General features: G+C 52.0%; 4 protein-coding genes across 4 annotated transcripts; all 4 read left to right on the forward strand.

The window, feature by feature from the left end:
- The first annotated feature begins 2,447 nt into the window (after positions 1–2,447).
- Positions 2,448–3,142, forward strand: LOC140594881 (interferon alpha-1/2-like). The gene has a single exon (XM_072731999.1). It carries the CDS (start codon positions 2,456–2,458, stop codon positions 3,140–3,142), a length of 687 nt encoding a protein of 228 aa, XP_072588100.1. The 5' UTR covers positions 2,448–2,455.
- Positions 3,143–6,148: 3,006 nt separating this feature from the next.
- Positions 6,149–6,843, forward strand: LOC140594882 (interferon alpha-1/2-like). Its single transcript, XM_072732000.1, has one exon. It carries the CDS (start codon positions 6,157–6,159, stop codon positions 6,841–6,843), a length of 687 nt encoding a protein of 228 aa, XP_072588101.1. The 5' UTR covers positions 6,149–6,156.
- A 3,008-nt stretch (positions 6,844–9,851) lies between these two features.
- LOC140594883 (interferon alpha-1/2-like) lies at positions 9,852–10,546 on the forward strand. The gene has a single exon (XM_072732001.1). The coding sequence runs from the start codon at positions 9,860–9,862 to the stop codon at positions 10,544–10,546; it is 687 nt and encodes a 228-aa protein (XP_072588102.1). The 5' UTR covers positions 9,852–9,859.
- Positions 10,547–13,546: 3,000 nt separating this feature from the next.
- Positions 13,547–14,241, forward strand: LOC140594884 (interferon alpha-1/2-like). The gene has a single exon (XM_072732002.1). It carries the CDS (start codon positions 13,555–13,557, stop codon positions 14,239–14,241), a length of 687 nt encoding a protein of 228 aa, XP_072588103.1. The 5' UTR covers positions 13,547–13,554.
- The last annotated feature ends 459 nt before the right edge of the window (positions 14,242–14,700 follow it).

The following is a 14,700-nucleotide window of genomic DNA, read 5'->3' on the forward strand; positions in this document are numbered from 1 at the left end:
CACACAACCGATCCCATCTCCTACCCAGTTTCTCTGAGTTCTGTCGAGAAAAAACAAACCTCCAAACAACCAGCAGAGTGAAGGAATGGCAGTAATAGCAAAGGGTACAAGAAGAAGAAGAAGAAGAAGGGACATAGGAACTCTGTAAGCAGAAAAGGAAGCAGGCATATCGGGAAATACGATCAACAGCACTAGATAATACCTTCCCTATTAGACTGGTGCCTGTCCCGGTGCCAATATCCTTAAGAAAATGCCTACTGGGGTCTGCCAGTTACAAGCCGGTCCGTTCCCTTGAAGCCTAGCAATGGAAGCGGTCCCATGGGAACAGAGTCCCGAAGGAGAAGTGGTCTCCAAATGGATTCCCTTGTGGATCCTGTGTGGCCATGTGACTTCTAAGGACAAGCCACTCACTGAAGCACACAGTCTGTGGACGTTCCCTCCTTTTTGGAAACTCTCCTCCGAGAGGCCTTGTTGTCTTCTTTTGCTCCTGATGACGGACCATTATGGACAGGAGGGCACGTCCCCGTTACAACCAGGGGTCAGTGGCTGTAGGAACAAGCAAAGACAAAGCAGGAGGATTGGACTCGGTGGTCTGTCCGATGCTCTGCAGCAGAAGACTGCCCCCTACAGCCAGCAATGCACTGAGGTAGTGACCAGGCCTGGACACCTGGCTTGTGTTCTCTGCATCAGCCTGCCCCTGCTGGATGATTCATCTCCAGAGCTAAATGCAGGTTTTTCTCAGAAGGAATGGATTCAGAGAGTATAGAAAGCCAATTTCCTCAGCTTTTCTCTTTCTCTCTCTCTGTCTCTGTCTCTGTCTCTGTCTCTCTCTCTCTCTCTCTCTCTCTCTCTCTCTATCTCTCTCTCTCCTCTCTCTCTCCCACTCTGGAAAATACAGTGTTCCAAAGAGCAGCGAGGTAGGCAATGTGGTTGGCAAGGTCGGGTAAGCAGCCAGATCTTGGTTTCAGCTGAGATCCTCATCTCAGGGTGGTTGGATGGAACCCTACATCAGGCTCCCCACAAGCGCAGAGACTGCAGAGGATTCCTTGTCCCTGGGGCACCTGGGTGGCTCATTCCGTGAGGCATCTGTCTTTGGCTGGATCGCCAATCCCAGGGTCCTTGGATGGAGCCTGTCATCGGGCTCCTTCTCAGTTGGGTGTCTGCTGCTCCCTCTCCTCCCCTGCTCATGCTGCTCTATATATTGCTTTCACTCTCTCTCTTCCTCTAAAAAGCAAGATATCTTTTACGAGTAGTGAGCTGCACAGAAAAATAAATACGAGATAGACTTTCCCAACATCCGTGGTCTGTATCTGCATAGTGTCCCTGAAAATGAACCTTCAGCCACCAGAGGGAATCCCTGTGACAAGGCTTCCAAGGTTCTGAGCTCTGTGAACTAGTCTTAGGTAGTCCGGTGGTCTGGAGGCTCTCCAAAGCTCAGCCTGGGAGGGCCCCAGCCAAAGCTTCTTCCGTCCTGTTTGTTGTCTCTCCTTGGGCTTTCTTGAGTACCACACAAGAAGCATGGCCGTTGAATTAGTGGAAGAGCCCTGAAATGTGTGCAGAGGAGGGCGACACACCCGGGAATGACAGGCCCCTGTGAGCAGAGGACTTTCTCTCCATCCGTTCCTGGATCTCAAAGTCACTGGGAGAGGTGGCCCTGGCTGACCTGGGAGCTGCCTTTGGCGCTTTGTGGATGTGGCTTCTGTGTGAGCCTGGAGGTGATGTGGGCTCTCAGCATTTCAGAACAAAGAGATTCTACGTGATCGTTTGACGTTACGAAAGACAGTCAACGCATCAGTAACTGTACACAGTGCGAAACAGAACAAAAGGAGTTTTGAAAACACCTTGATGAGTACGGAGTCGCAGGTGAGGCAAGAGACCACTTTGTCAGCCGAGGCAACCTGAAACGGCCTTACTGGAGAAGCACATGTCAAGGAAGCAATTCAACTCTTGGATTCCTATCAGCACTTTGGCATCGTTCTAAATTGTGAGAGACTCTGCGTTCATTCTCTTGTCTTTGTAGACATGGTTCACCTGCATATGTGCTTTCCGTATCAGAAATCATGTACCTATCAGTACTCGATAGGTCACTCTTCAACGTTGGCCATCCCATTCCACGCCGGAAGCCTAACAATTGGCCTTCATGTTTACCAGCGCTAGACATCCTTAACCCTGCGTCGCCTTCACACGAGAAGGGTGAACCGACACGGGGTTGTGCATGTACAAAGTTCACATAGGAGCATGGGACATACACTGGACTCTAGAGACAGCGCATCCGGGTTCCGAACTTTTCTGGATGATGCGTGAAAAGCCAATCAATGCGTGAGAAGACTCTGGAGGCAAGGGCAGTCATGACAAGCACGCCCACGTAGTTGGCAAACAGTGCTCTAGAGCCAGTCGAAAGTGTGTCATAAAGGAAAGCAAAAAGAGAAGTAGAAAGTGAGGGAGACGTTCAGAAATGGAAAACGCGTCTGTTGCCTACTTAAGCCCCACACACGAGGGAAGATGCTCAGAGAAGCTGGAGCCGCGGTTCCCACACTTGCCCAGCGCAGCCAGGCCCACAGCCCCTGCAGGATCCCCGATGGCCCTGCCCTGCTCCTTCTCGCTGGCCCTGGTGCTGCTCAGCTGCCACTCCCTGTGCTGTCTGGCTTGCGACCTGCCCGACGCCCACGGCCTGCGCAACTGGAGGGTCCTGACGCTCCTGGGACAGATGAGGAGACTCTCCGCCGGCTCCTGTGACCACGACACCAATGACTTTGCCTTCCCCAAGGAGCTGTTTGATGGCCAGCGGCTCCAGGAGGCGCAGGCCCTCTCTGTGGTCCACGTGATGACCCAGAAGGTCTTCCACCTCTTCTGCCCGGACACGTCCTCCGCTCCTTGGAACATGACTCTCCTGGAGGAACTGTGCTCGGGGCTCTCGGAGCAGCTGGATGACCTGGAGGCCTGTCCCCTGCAGGAGGCGGGGCTGGCCGAGACCCCCCTCATGCATGAGGACTCCACCCTGAGGACCTACTTCCAAAGGATCTCCCTCTACCTGCAAGACAAGAACCACAGCCCGTGTGCCTGGGAGATGGTCCGAGCAGAAATCGGGAGATCCTTCTTCTCCTCGACAATCTTGCAAGAAAGAATCAGGAGGAGGAAATGAGACCCGCCCGGGTCCGCACGGAAATGACATTCCCTGACTGATCGGAGCACACTTGCACGTGTCCTGCCGCCTCAGAGAAGCTCACGCCTGCCGTCACGGTGACACGAAGGCAATCGGGGTGTCCAACGTGTTCAGGACGGGGCAGCACCATCAAGTGAAGTCGACAAACACCGTTTACTTTCAGATAACCTTGCCCATCTCTCTATTTACTACTTTTCGTTTATTTATTTATTTATTTATTTATTTATTCCTATTTATACCTTAACTGGGTTCTCTTTGTATAGTAGTAGGTGTACCGTCACTCTGTGATTCAGGGGGACTGGGGATGCTTTCTATTTATTCAGTGTTTGATTCTCTTGGTCATTAAACTGTTCTCTGCAAACATTCTTGGATTTGTGGTTTCTTTCGAGAGGGATGGAGTCGGAATAGAATCTGATGAAAAAATGGATCGTACGACTCTTCTCCTCATGATTCTGTTACTCTCATGAGAAGTCAAGCCATAGTCCTCCTCGATGCCAGTGCATATGTGCCTGTCGGGATGAGGGCGCACACAACCGATCCCATCTCCTACCCAGTTTCTCTGAGTTCTGTCGAGAAAAAACAAACCTCCAAACAACCAGCAGAGTGAAGGAATGGCAGTAATAGCAAAGGGTACAAGAAGAAGAAGAAGAAGAAGGGACATAGGAACTCTGTAAGCAGAAAAGGAAGCAGGCATATCGGGAAATACGATCAACAGCACTAGATAATACCTTCCCTATTAGACTGGTGCCTGTCCCGGTGCCAATATCCTTAAGAAAATGCCTACTGGGGTCTGCCAGTTACAAGCCGGTCCGTTCCCTTGAAGCCTAGCAATGGAAGCGGTCCCATGGGAACAGAGTCCCGAAGGAGAAGTGGTCTCCAAATGGATTCCCTTGTGGATCCTGTGTGGCCATGTGACTTCTAAGGACAAGCCACTCACTGAAGCACACAGTCTGTGGACGTTCCCTCCTTTTTGGAAACTCTCCTCCGAGAGGCCTTGTTGTCTTCTTTTGCTCCTGATGACGGACCATTATGGACAGGAGGGCACGTCCCCGTTACAACCAGGGGTCAGTGGCTGTAGGAACAAGCAAAGACAAAGCAGGAGGATTGGACTCGGTGGTCTGTCCGATGCTCTGCAGCAGAAGACTGCCCCCTACAGCCAGCAATGCACTGAGGTAGTGACCAGGCCTGGACACCTGGCTTGTGTTCTCTGCATCAGCCTGCCCCTGCTGGATGATTCATCTCCAGAGCTAAATGCAGGTTTTTCTCAGAAGGAATGGATTCAGAGAGTGTAGAAAGCCAATTTCCTCAGCTTTTCTCTTTCTCTCTTTCTCTCTCTCTGTCTCTGTGTCTCTCTCTCTCTCTCTCTCTCTCTCTCTCTATCTCTCTCTCTCTTTCTCTCTCTCTCTCCTCTCTCTCTCCCCCTCTGGAAAATACAGTGTTCCAAAGAGCAGCGAGGTAGGCAATGTGGTTGGCAAGGTCGGGTAAGCAGCCAGATCTTGGTTTCAGCTGAGATCCTCATCTCAGGGTGGTTGGATGGAACCCTACATCAGGCTCCCCACAAGCGCAGAGACTGCAGAGGATTCCTTGTCCCTGGGGCACCTGGGTGGCTCATTCCGTGAGGCATCTGTCTTTGGCTGGATCGCCAATCCCAGGGTCCTTGGATGGAGCCTGTCATCGGGCTCCTTCTCAGTTGGGTGTCTGCTGCTCCCTCTCCTCCCCTGCTCATGCTGCTCTATATATTGCTTTCACTCTCTCTCTTCCTCTAAAAAGCAAGATATCTTTTACGAGTAGTGAGCTGCACAGAAAAATAAATACGAGATAGACTTTCCCAACATCCGTGGTCTGTATCTGCATAGTGTCCCTGAAAATGAACCTTCAGCCACCAGAGGGAATCCCTGTGACAAGGCTTCCAAGGTTCTGAGCTCTGTGAACCAGTCTTAGGTAGTCCGGTGGTCTGGAGGCTCTCCAAAGCTCAGCCTGGGAGGGCCCCAGCCAAAGCTTCTTCCGTCCTGTTTCTTGTCTCTCCTTGGGCTTTCTTGAGTACCACACAAGAAGCATGGCCGTTGAATTAGTGGAAGAGCCCTGAAATGTGTGCAGAGGAGGGCGACACACCCGGGAATGACAGGCCCCTGTGAGCAGAGGACTTTCTCTCCATCCGTTCCTGGATCTCAAAGTCACTGGGAGAGGTGGCCCTGGCTGACCTGGGAGCTGCCTTTGGCGCTTTGTGGATGTGGCTTCTGTGTGAGCCTGGAGGTGATGTGGGCTCTCAGCATTTCAGAACAAAGAGATTCTACGTGATCGTTTGACGTTACGAAAGACAGTCAACGCATCAGTAACTGTACACAGTGCGAAACAGAACAAAAGGAGTTTTGAAAACACCTTGATGAGTACGGAGTCGCAGGTGAGGCAAGAGACCACTTTGTCAGCCGAGGCAACCTGAAACGGCCTTACTGGAGAAGCACATGTCAAGGAAGCAATTCAACTCTTGGATTCCTATCAGCACTTTGGCATCGTTCTAAATTGTGAGAGACTCTGCGTTCATTCTCTTGTCTTTGTAGACATGGTTCACCTGCATATGTGCTTTCCGTATCAGAAATCATGTACCTATCAGTACTCGATAGGTCACTCTTCAACGTTGGCCATCCCATTCCACGCCGGAAGCCTAACAATTGGCCTTCATGTTTACCAGCGCTAGACATCCTTAACCCTGCGTCGCCTTCACACGAGAAGGGTGAACCGACACGGGGTTGTGCATGTACAAAGTTCACATAGGAGCATGGGACATACACTGGACTCTAGAGACAGCGCATCCGGGTTCCGAACTTTTCTGGATGATGCGTGAAAAGCCAATCAATGCGTGAGAAGACTCTGGAGGCAAGGGCAGTCATGACAAGCACGCCCACGTAGTTGGCAAACAGTGCTCTAGAGCCAGTCGAAAGTGTGTCATAAAGGAAAGCAAAAAGAGAAGTAGAAAGTGAGGGAGACGTTCAGAAATGGAAAACGCGTCTGTTGCCTACTTAAGCCCCACACACGAGGGAAGATGCTCAGAGAAGCTGGAGCCGCGGTTCCCACACTTGCCCAGCGCAGCCAGGCCCACAGCCCCTGCAGGATCCCCGATGGCCCTGCCCTGCTCCTTCTCGCTGGCCCTGGTGCTGCTCAGCTGCCACTCCCTGTGCTGTCTGGCTTGCGACCTGCCCGACGCCCACGGCCTGCGCAACTGGAGGGTCCTGACGCTCCTGGGACAGATGAGGAGACTCTCCGCCGGCTCCTGTGACCACGACACCAATGACTTTGCCTTCCCCAAGGAGCTGTTTGATGGCCAGCGGCTCCAGGAGGCGCAGGCCCTCTCTGTGGTCCACGTGATGACCCAGAAGGTCTTCCACCTCTTCTGCCCGGACACGTCCTCCGCTCCTTGGAACATGACTCTCCTGGAGGAACTGTGCTCGGGGCTCTCGGAGCAGCTGGATGACCTGGAGGCCTGTCCCCTGCAGGAGGCGGGGCTGGCCGAGACCCCCCTCATGCATGAGGACTCCACCCTGAGGACCTACTTCCAAAGGATCTCCCTCTACCTGCAAGACAAGAACCACAGCCCGTGTGCCTGGGAGATGGTCCGAGCAGAAATCGGGAGATCCTTCTTCTCCTCGACAATCTTGCAAGAAAGAATCAGGAGGAGGAAATGAGACCCGCCCGGGTCCGCACGGAAATGACATTCCCTGACTGATCGGAGCACACTTGCACGTGTCCTGCCGCCTCAGAGAAGCTCACGCCTGCCGTCACGGTGACACGAAGGCAATCGGGGTGTCCAACGTGTTCAGGACGGGGCAGCACCATCAAGTGAAGTCGACAAACACCGTTTACTTTCAGATAACCTTGCCCATCTCTCTATTTACTACTTTTCGTTTATTTATTTATTTATTTATTTATTTATTTATTCCTATTTATACCTTAACTGGGTTCTCTTTGTATAGTAGTAGGTGTACCGTCACTCTGTGATTCAGGGGGACTGGGGATGCTTTCTATTTATTCAGTGTTTGATTCTCTTGGTCATTAAACTGTTCTCTGCAAACATTCTTGGATTTGTGGTTTCTTTCGAGAGGGATGGAGTCGGAATAGAATCTGATGAAAAAATGGATCGTACGACTCTTCTCCTCATGATTCTGTTACTCTCATGAGAAGTCAAGCCATAGTCCTCCTCGATGCCAGTGCATATGTGCCTGTCGGGATGAGGGCGCACACAACCGATCCCATCTCCTACCCACTTTCTCTGAGTTCTGTCGAGAAAAAACAAACCTCCAAACAACCAGCAGAGTGAAGGAATGGCAGTAATAGCAAAGGGTACAAGAAGAAGAAGAAGAAGAAGGGACATAGGAACTCTGTAAGCAGAAAAGGAAGCAGGCATATCGGGAAATACGATCAACAGCACTAGATAATACCTTCCCTATTAGACTGGTGCCTGTCCCGGTGCCAATATCCTTAAGAAAATGCCTACTGGGGTCTGCCAGTTACAAGCCGGTCCGTTCCCTTGAAGCCTAGCAATGGAAGCGGTCCCATGGGAACAGAGTCCCGAAGGAGAAGTGGTCTCCAAATGGATTCCCTTGTGGATCCTGTGTGGCCATGTGACTTCTAAGGACAAGCCACTCACTGAAGCACACAGTCTGTGGACGTTCCCTCCTTTTTGGAAACTCTCCTCCGAGAGGCCTTGTTGTCTTCTTTTGCTCCTGATGACGGACCATTATGGACAGGAGGGCACGTCCCCGTTACAACCAGGGGTCAGTGGCTGTAGGAACAAGCAAAGACAAAGCAGGAGGATTGGACTCGGTGGTCTGTCCGATGCTCTGCAGCAGAAGACTGCCCCCTACAGCCAGCAATGCACTGAGGTAGTGACCAGGCCTGGACACCTGGCTTGTGTTCTCTGCATCAGCCTGCCCCTGCTGGATGATTCATCTCCAGAGCTAAATGCAGGTTTTTCTCAGAAGGAATGGATTCAGAGAGTGTAGAAAGCCAATTTCCTCAGCTTTTCTCTTTCTCTCTTTCTCTCTCTCTGTCTCTGTGTCTCTCTCTCTCTCTCTCTCTCTCTCTCTATCTCTCTCTCTCTTTCTCTCTCTCTCTCCTCTCTCTCTCCCCCTCTGGAAAATACAGTGTTCCAAAGAGCAGCGAGGTAGGCAATGTGGTTGGCAAGGTCGGGTAAGCAGCCAGATCTTGGTTTCAGCTGAGATCCTCATCTCAGGGTGGTTGGATGGAACCCTACATCAGGCTCCCCACAAGCGCAGAGACTGCAGAGGATTCCTTGTCCCTGGGGCACCTGGGTGGCTCATTCCGTGAGGCATCTGTCTTTGGCTGGATCGCCAATCCCAGGGTCCTTGGATGGAGCCTGTCATCGGGCTCCTTCTCAGTTGGGTGTCTGCTGCTCCCTCTCCTCCCCTGCTCATGCTGCTCTATATATTGCTTTCACTCTCTCTCTTCCTCTAAAAAGCAAGATATCTTTTACGAGTAGTGAGCTGCACAGAAAAATAAATACGAGATAGACTTTCCCAACATCCGTGGTCTGTATCTGCATAGTGTCCCTGAAAATGAACCTTCAGCCACCAGAGGGAATCCCTGTGACAAGGCTTCCAAGGTTCTGAGCTCTGTGAACCAGTCTTAGGTAGTCCGGTGGTCTGGAGGCTCTCCAAAGCTCAGCCTGGGAGGGCCCCAGCCAAAGCTTCTTCCGTCCTGTTTGTTGTCTCTCCTTGGGCTTTCTTGAGTACCACACAAGAAGCATGGCCGTTGAATTAGTGGAAGAGCCCTGAAATGTGTGCAGAGGAGGGCGACACACCCGGGAATGACAGGCCCCTGTGAGCAGAGGACTTTCTCTCCATCCGTTCCTGGATCTCAAAGTCACTGGGAGAGGTGGCCCTGGCTGACCTGGGAGCTGCCTTTGGCGCTTTGTGGATGTGGCTTCTGTGTGAGCCTGGAGGTGATGTGGGCTCTCAGCATTTCAGAACAAAGAGATTCTACGTGATCGTTTGACGTTACGAAAGACAGTCAACGCATCAGTAACTGTACACAGTGCGAAACAGAACAAAAGGAGTTTTGAAAACACCTTGATGAGTACGGAGTCGCAGGTGAGGCAAGAGACCACTTTGTCAGCCGAGGCAACCTGAAACGGCCTTACTGGAGAAGCACATGTCAAGGAAGCAATTCAACTCTTGGATTCCTATCAGCACTTTGGCATCGTTCTAAATTGTGAGAGACTCTGCGTTCATTCTCTTGTCTTTGTAGACATGGTTCACCTGCATATGTGCTTTCCGTATCAGAAATCATGTACCTATCAGTACTCGATAGGTCACTCTTCAACGTTGGCCATCCCATTCCACGCCGGAAGCCTAACAATTGGCCTTCATGTTTACCAGCGCTAGACATCCTTAACCCTGCGTCGCCTTCACACGAGAAGGGTGAACCGACACGGGGTTGTGCATGTACAAAGTTCACATAGGAGCATGGGACATACACTGGACTCTAGAGACAGCGCATCCGGGTTCCGAACTTTTCTGGATGATGCGTGAAAAGCCAATCAATGCGTGAGAAGACTCTGGAGGCAAGGGCAGTCATGACAAGCACGCCCACGTAGTTGGCAAACAGTGCTCTAGAGCCAGTCGAAAGTGTGTCATAAAGGAAAGCAAAAAGAGAAGTAGAAAGTGAGGGAGACGTTCAGAAATGGAAAACGCGTCTGTTGCCTACTTAAGCCCCACACACGAGGGAAGATGCTCAGAGAAGCTGGAGCCGCGGTTCCCACACTTGCCCAGCGCAGCCAGGCCCACAGCCCCTGCAGGATCCCCGATGGCCCTGCCCTGCTCCTTCTCGCTGGCCCTGGTGCTGCTCAGCTGCCACTCCCTGTGCTGTCTGGCTTGCGACCTGCCCGACGCCCACGGCCTGCGCAACTGGAGGGTCCTGACGCTCCTGGGACAGATGAGGAGACTCTCCGCCGGCTCCTGTGACCACGACACCAATGACTTTGCCTTCCCCAAGGAGCTGTTTGATGGCCAGCGGCTCCAGGAGGCGCAGGCCCTCTCTGTGGTCCACGTGATGACCCAGAAGGTCTTCCACCTCTTCTGCCCGGACACGTCCTCCGCTCCTTGGAACATGACTCTCCTGGAGGAACTGTGCTCGGGGCTCTCGGAGCAGCTGGATGACCTGGAGGCCTGTCCCCTGCAGGAGGCGGGGCTGGCCGAGACCCCCCTCATGCATGAGGACTCCACCCTGAGGACCTACTTCCAAAGGATCTCCCTCTACCTGCAAGACAAGAACCACAGCCCGTGTGCCTGGGAGATGGTCCGAGCAGAAATCGGGAGATCCTTCTTCTCCTCGACAATCTTGCAAGAAAGAATCAGGAGGAGGAAATGAGACCCGCCCGGGTCCGCACGGAAATGACATTCCCTGACTGATCGGAGCACACTTGCACGTGTCCTGCCGCCTCAGAGAAGCTCACGCCTGCCGTCACGGTGACACGAAGGCAATCGGGGTGTCCAACGTGTTCAGGACGGGGCAGCACCATCAAGTGAAGTCGACAAACACCGTTTACTTTCAGATAACCTTGCCCATCTCTCTATTTACTACTTTTCGTTTATTTATTTATTTATTTATTTATTCCTATTTATACCTTAACTGGGTTCTCTTTGTATAGTAGTAGGTGTACCGTCACTCTGTGATTCAGGGGGACTGGGGATGCTTTCTATTTATTCAGTGTTTGATTCTCTTGGTCATTAAACTGTTCTCTGCAAACATTCTTGGATTTGTGGTTTCTTTCGAGAGGGATGGAGTCGGAATAGAATCTGATGAAAAAATGGATCGTACGACTCTTCTCCTCATGATTCTGTTACTCTCATGAGAAGTCAAGCCATAGTCCTCCTCGATGCCAGTGCATATGTGCCTGTCGGGATGAGGGCGCACACAACCGATCCCATCTCCTACCCACTTTCTCTGAGTTCTGTCGAGAAAAAACAAACCTCCAAACAACCAGCAGAGTGAAGGAATGGCAGTAATAGCAAAGGGTACAAGAAGAAGAAGAAGAAGAAGGGACATAGGAACTCTGTAAGCAGAAAAGGAAGCAGGCATATCGGGAAATACGATCAACAGCACTAGATAATACCTTCCCTATTAGACTGGTGCCTGTCCCGGTGCCAATATCCTTAAGAAAATGCCTACTGGGGTCTGCCAGTTACAAGCCGGTCCGTTCCCTTGAAGCCTAGCAATGGAAGCGGTCCCATGGGAACAGAGTCCCGAAGGAGAAGTGGTCTCCAAATGGATTCCCTTGTGGATCCTGTGTGGCCATGTGACTTCTAAGGACAAGCCACTCACTGAAGCACACAGTCTGTGGACGTTCCCTCCTTTTTGGAAACTCTCCTCCGAGAGGCCTTGTTGTCTTCTTTTGCTCCTGATGACGGACCATTATGGACAGGAGGGCACGTCCCCGTTACAACCAGGGGTCAGTGGCTGTAGGAACAAGCAAAGACAAAGCAGGAGGATTGGACTCGGTGGTCTGTCCGATGCTCTGCAGCAGAAGACTGCCCCCTACAGCCAGCAATGCACTGAGGTAGTGACCAGGCCTGGACACCTGGCTTGTGTTCTCTGCATCAGCCTGCCCCTGCTGGATGATTCATCTCCAGAGCTAAATGCAGGTTTTTCTCAGAAGGAATGGATTCAGAGAGTGTAGAAAGCCAATTTCCTCAGCTTTTCTCTTTCTCTCTTTCTCTCTCTCTGTCTCTGTGTCTCTCTCTCTCTCTCTCTCTCTCTCTCTATCTCTCTCTCTCTTTCTCTCTCTCTCTCCTCTCTCTCTCCCCCTCTGGAAAATACAGTGTTCCAAAGAGCAGCGAGGTAGGCAATGTGGTTGGCAAGGTCGGGTAAGCAGCCAGATCTTGGTTTCAGCTGAGATCCTCATCTCAGGGTGGTTGGATGGAACCCTACATCAGCCTCCCCACAAGCGCAGAGACTGCAGAGGATTCCTTGTCCCTGGGGCACCTGGGTGGCTCATTCCGTGAGGCATCTGTCTTTGGCTGGATCGCCAATCCCAGGGTCCTTGGATGGAGCCTGTCATCGGGCTCCTTCTCAGTTGGGTGTCTGCTGCTCCCTCTCCTCCCCTGCTCATGCTGCTCTATATATTGCTTTCACTCTCTCTCTTCCTCTAAAAAGCAAGATATCTTTTACAAGTAGTGAGCTGCACAGAAAAATAAATACGAGATAGACTTTCCCAACATCCGTGGTCTGTATCTGCATAGTGTCCCTGAAAATGAACCTTCAGCCACCAGAGGGAATCCCTGTGACAAGGCTTCCAAGGTTCTGAGCTCTGTGAACCAGTCTTAGGTAGTCCGGTGGTCTGGAGGCTCTCCAAAGCTCAGCCTGGGAGGGCCCCAGCCAAAGCTTCTTCCGTCCTGTTTGTTGTCTCTCCTTGGGCTTTCTTGAGTACCACACAAGAAGCATGGCCGTTGAATTAGTGGAAGAGCCCTGAAATGTGTGCAGAGGAGGGCGACACACCCGGGAATGACAGGCCCCTGTGAGCAGAGGACTTTCTCTCCATCCGTTCCTGGATCTCAAAGTCACTGGGAGAGGTGGCCCTGGCTGACCTGGGAGCTGCCTTTGGCGCTTTGTGGATGTGGCTTCTGTGTGAGCCTGGAGGTGATGTGGGCTCTCAGCATTTCAGAACAAAGAGATTCTACGTGATCGTTTGACGTTACGAAAGACAGTCAACGCATCAGTAACTGTACACAGTGCGAAACAGAACAAAAGGAGTTTTGAAAACACCTTGATGAGTACGGAGTCGCAGGTGAGGCAAGAGACCACTTTGTCAGCCGAGGCAACCTGAAACGGCCTTACTGGAGAAGCACATGTCAAGGAAGCAATTCAACTCTTGGATTCCTATCAGCACTTTGGCATCGTTCTAAATTGTGAGAGACTCTGCGTTCATTCTCTTGTCTTTGTAGACATGGTTCACCTGCATATGTGCTTTCCGTATCAGAAATCATGTACCTATCAGTACTCGATAGGTCACTCTTCAACGTTGGCCATCCCATTCCACGCCGGAAGCCTAACAATTGGCCTTCATGTTTACCAGCGCTAGACATCCTTAACCCTGCGTCGCCTTCACACGAGAAGGGTGAACCGACACGGGGTTGTGCATGTACAAAGTTCACATAGGAGCATGGGACATACACTGGACTCTAGAGACAGCGCATCCGGGTTCCGAACTTTTCTGGATGATGCGTGAAAAGCCAATCAATGCGTGAGAAGACTCTGGAGGCAAGGGCAGTCATGACAAGCACGCCCACGTAGTTGGCAAACAGTGCTCTAGAGCCAGTCGAAAGTGTGTCATAAAGGAAAGCAAAAAGAGAAGTAGAAAGTGAGGGAGACGTTCAGAAATGGAAAACGCGTCTGTTGCCTACTTAAGCCCCACACACGAGGGAAGATGCTCAGAGAAGCTGGAGCCGCGGTTCCCACACTTGCCCAGCGCAGCCAGGCCCACAGCCCCTGCAGGATCCCCGATGGCCCTGCCCTGCTCCTTCTCGCTGGCCCTGGTGCTGCTCAGCTGCCACTCCCTGTGCTGTCTGGCTTGCGACCTGCCCGACGCCCACGGCCTGCGCAACTGGAGGGTCCTGACGCTCCTGGGACAGATGAGGAGACTCTCCGCCGGCTCCTGTGACCACGACACCAATGACTTTGCCTTCCCCAAGGAGCTGTTTGATGGCCAGCGGCTCCAGGAGGCGCAGGCCCTCTCTGTGGTCCACGTGATGACCCAGAAGGTCTTCCACCTCTTCTGCCCGGACACGTCCTCCGCTCCTTGGAACATGACTCTCCTGGAGGAACTGTGCTCGGGGCTCTCGGAGCAGCTGGATGACCTGGAGGCCTGTCCCCTGCAGGAGGCGGGGCTGGCCGAGACCCCCCTCATGCATGAGGACTCCACCCTGAGGACCTACTTCCAAAGGATCTCCCTCTACCTGCAAGACAAGAACCACAGCCCGTGTGCCTGGGAGATGGTCCGAGCAGAAATCGGGAGATCCTTCTTCTCCTCGACAATCTTGCAAGAAAGAATCAGGAGGAGGAAATGAGACCCGCCCGGGTCCGCACGGAAATGACATTCCCTGACTGATCGGAGCACACTTGCACGTGTCCTGCCGCCTCAGAGAAGCTCACGCCTGCCGTCACGGTGACACGAAGGCAATCGGGGTGTCCAACGTGTTCAGGACGGGGCAGCACCATCAAGTGAAGTCGACAAACACCGTTTACTTTCAGATAACCTTGCCCATCTCTCTATTTACTACTCTTCGTTTATTTATTTATTTATTTATTTATTCCTATTTATACCTTAACTGGGTTCTCTTTGTATAGTAGTAGGTGTACCGTCACTCTGTGACTCAGGGGGACTGGGGATGCTTTCTATTTATTCAGTGTTTGATTCTCTTGGTCATTAAACTGTTCTCTGCAAACATTCTTGGATTTGTGGTTTCTTTCGAGAGGGATGGAGTCGGAATAGAATCTGATGAAAAAATGGATCGTACGACTCTTCT

The sequence above is a fragment of the Vulpes vulpes genome, chromosome 12 (assembly GCF_048418805.1).
Source record: "Vulpes vulpes isolate BD-2025 chromosome 12, VulVul3, whole genome shotgun sequence".
Classification (NCBI taxonomy): Eukaryota; Metazoa; Chordata; class Mammalia; order Carnivora; family Canidae; genus Vulpes; species Vulpes vulpes.

Bases quoted from the DNA above. Each gene is read 5' to 3' on its own strand.
- LOC140594881 (XM_072731999.1), top strand. From the start codon at position 2,456: ATGGAAAACGCGTCTGTTGCCTACTTAAGCCCCACACACGAGGGAAGA.
- LOC140594882 (XM_072732000.1), top strand. From the start codon at position 6,157: ATGGAAAACGCGTCTGTTGCCTACTTAAGCCCCACACACGAGGGAAGA.
- LOC140594883 (XM_072732001.1), top strand. From the start codon at position 9,860: ATGGAAAACGCGTCTGTTGCCTACTTAAGCCCCACACACGAGGGAAGA.
- LOC140594884 (XM_072732002.1), top strand. From the start codon at position 13,555: ATGGAAAACGCGTCTGTTGCCTACTTAAGCCCCACACACGAGGGAAGA.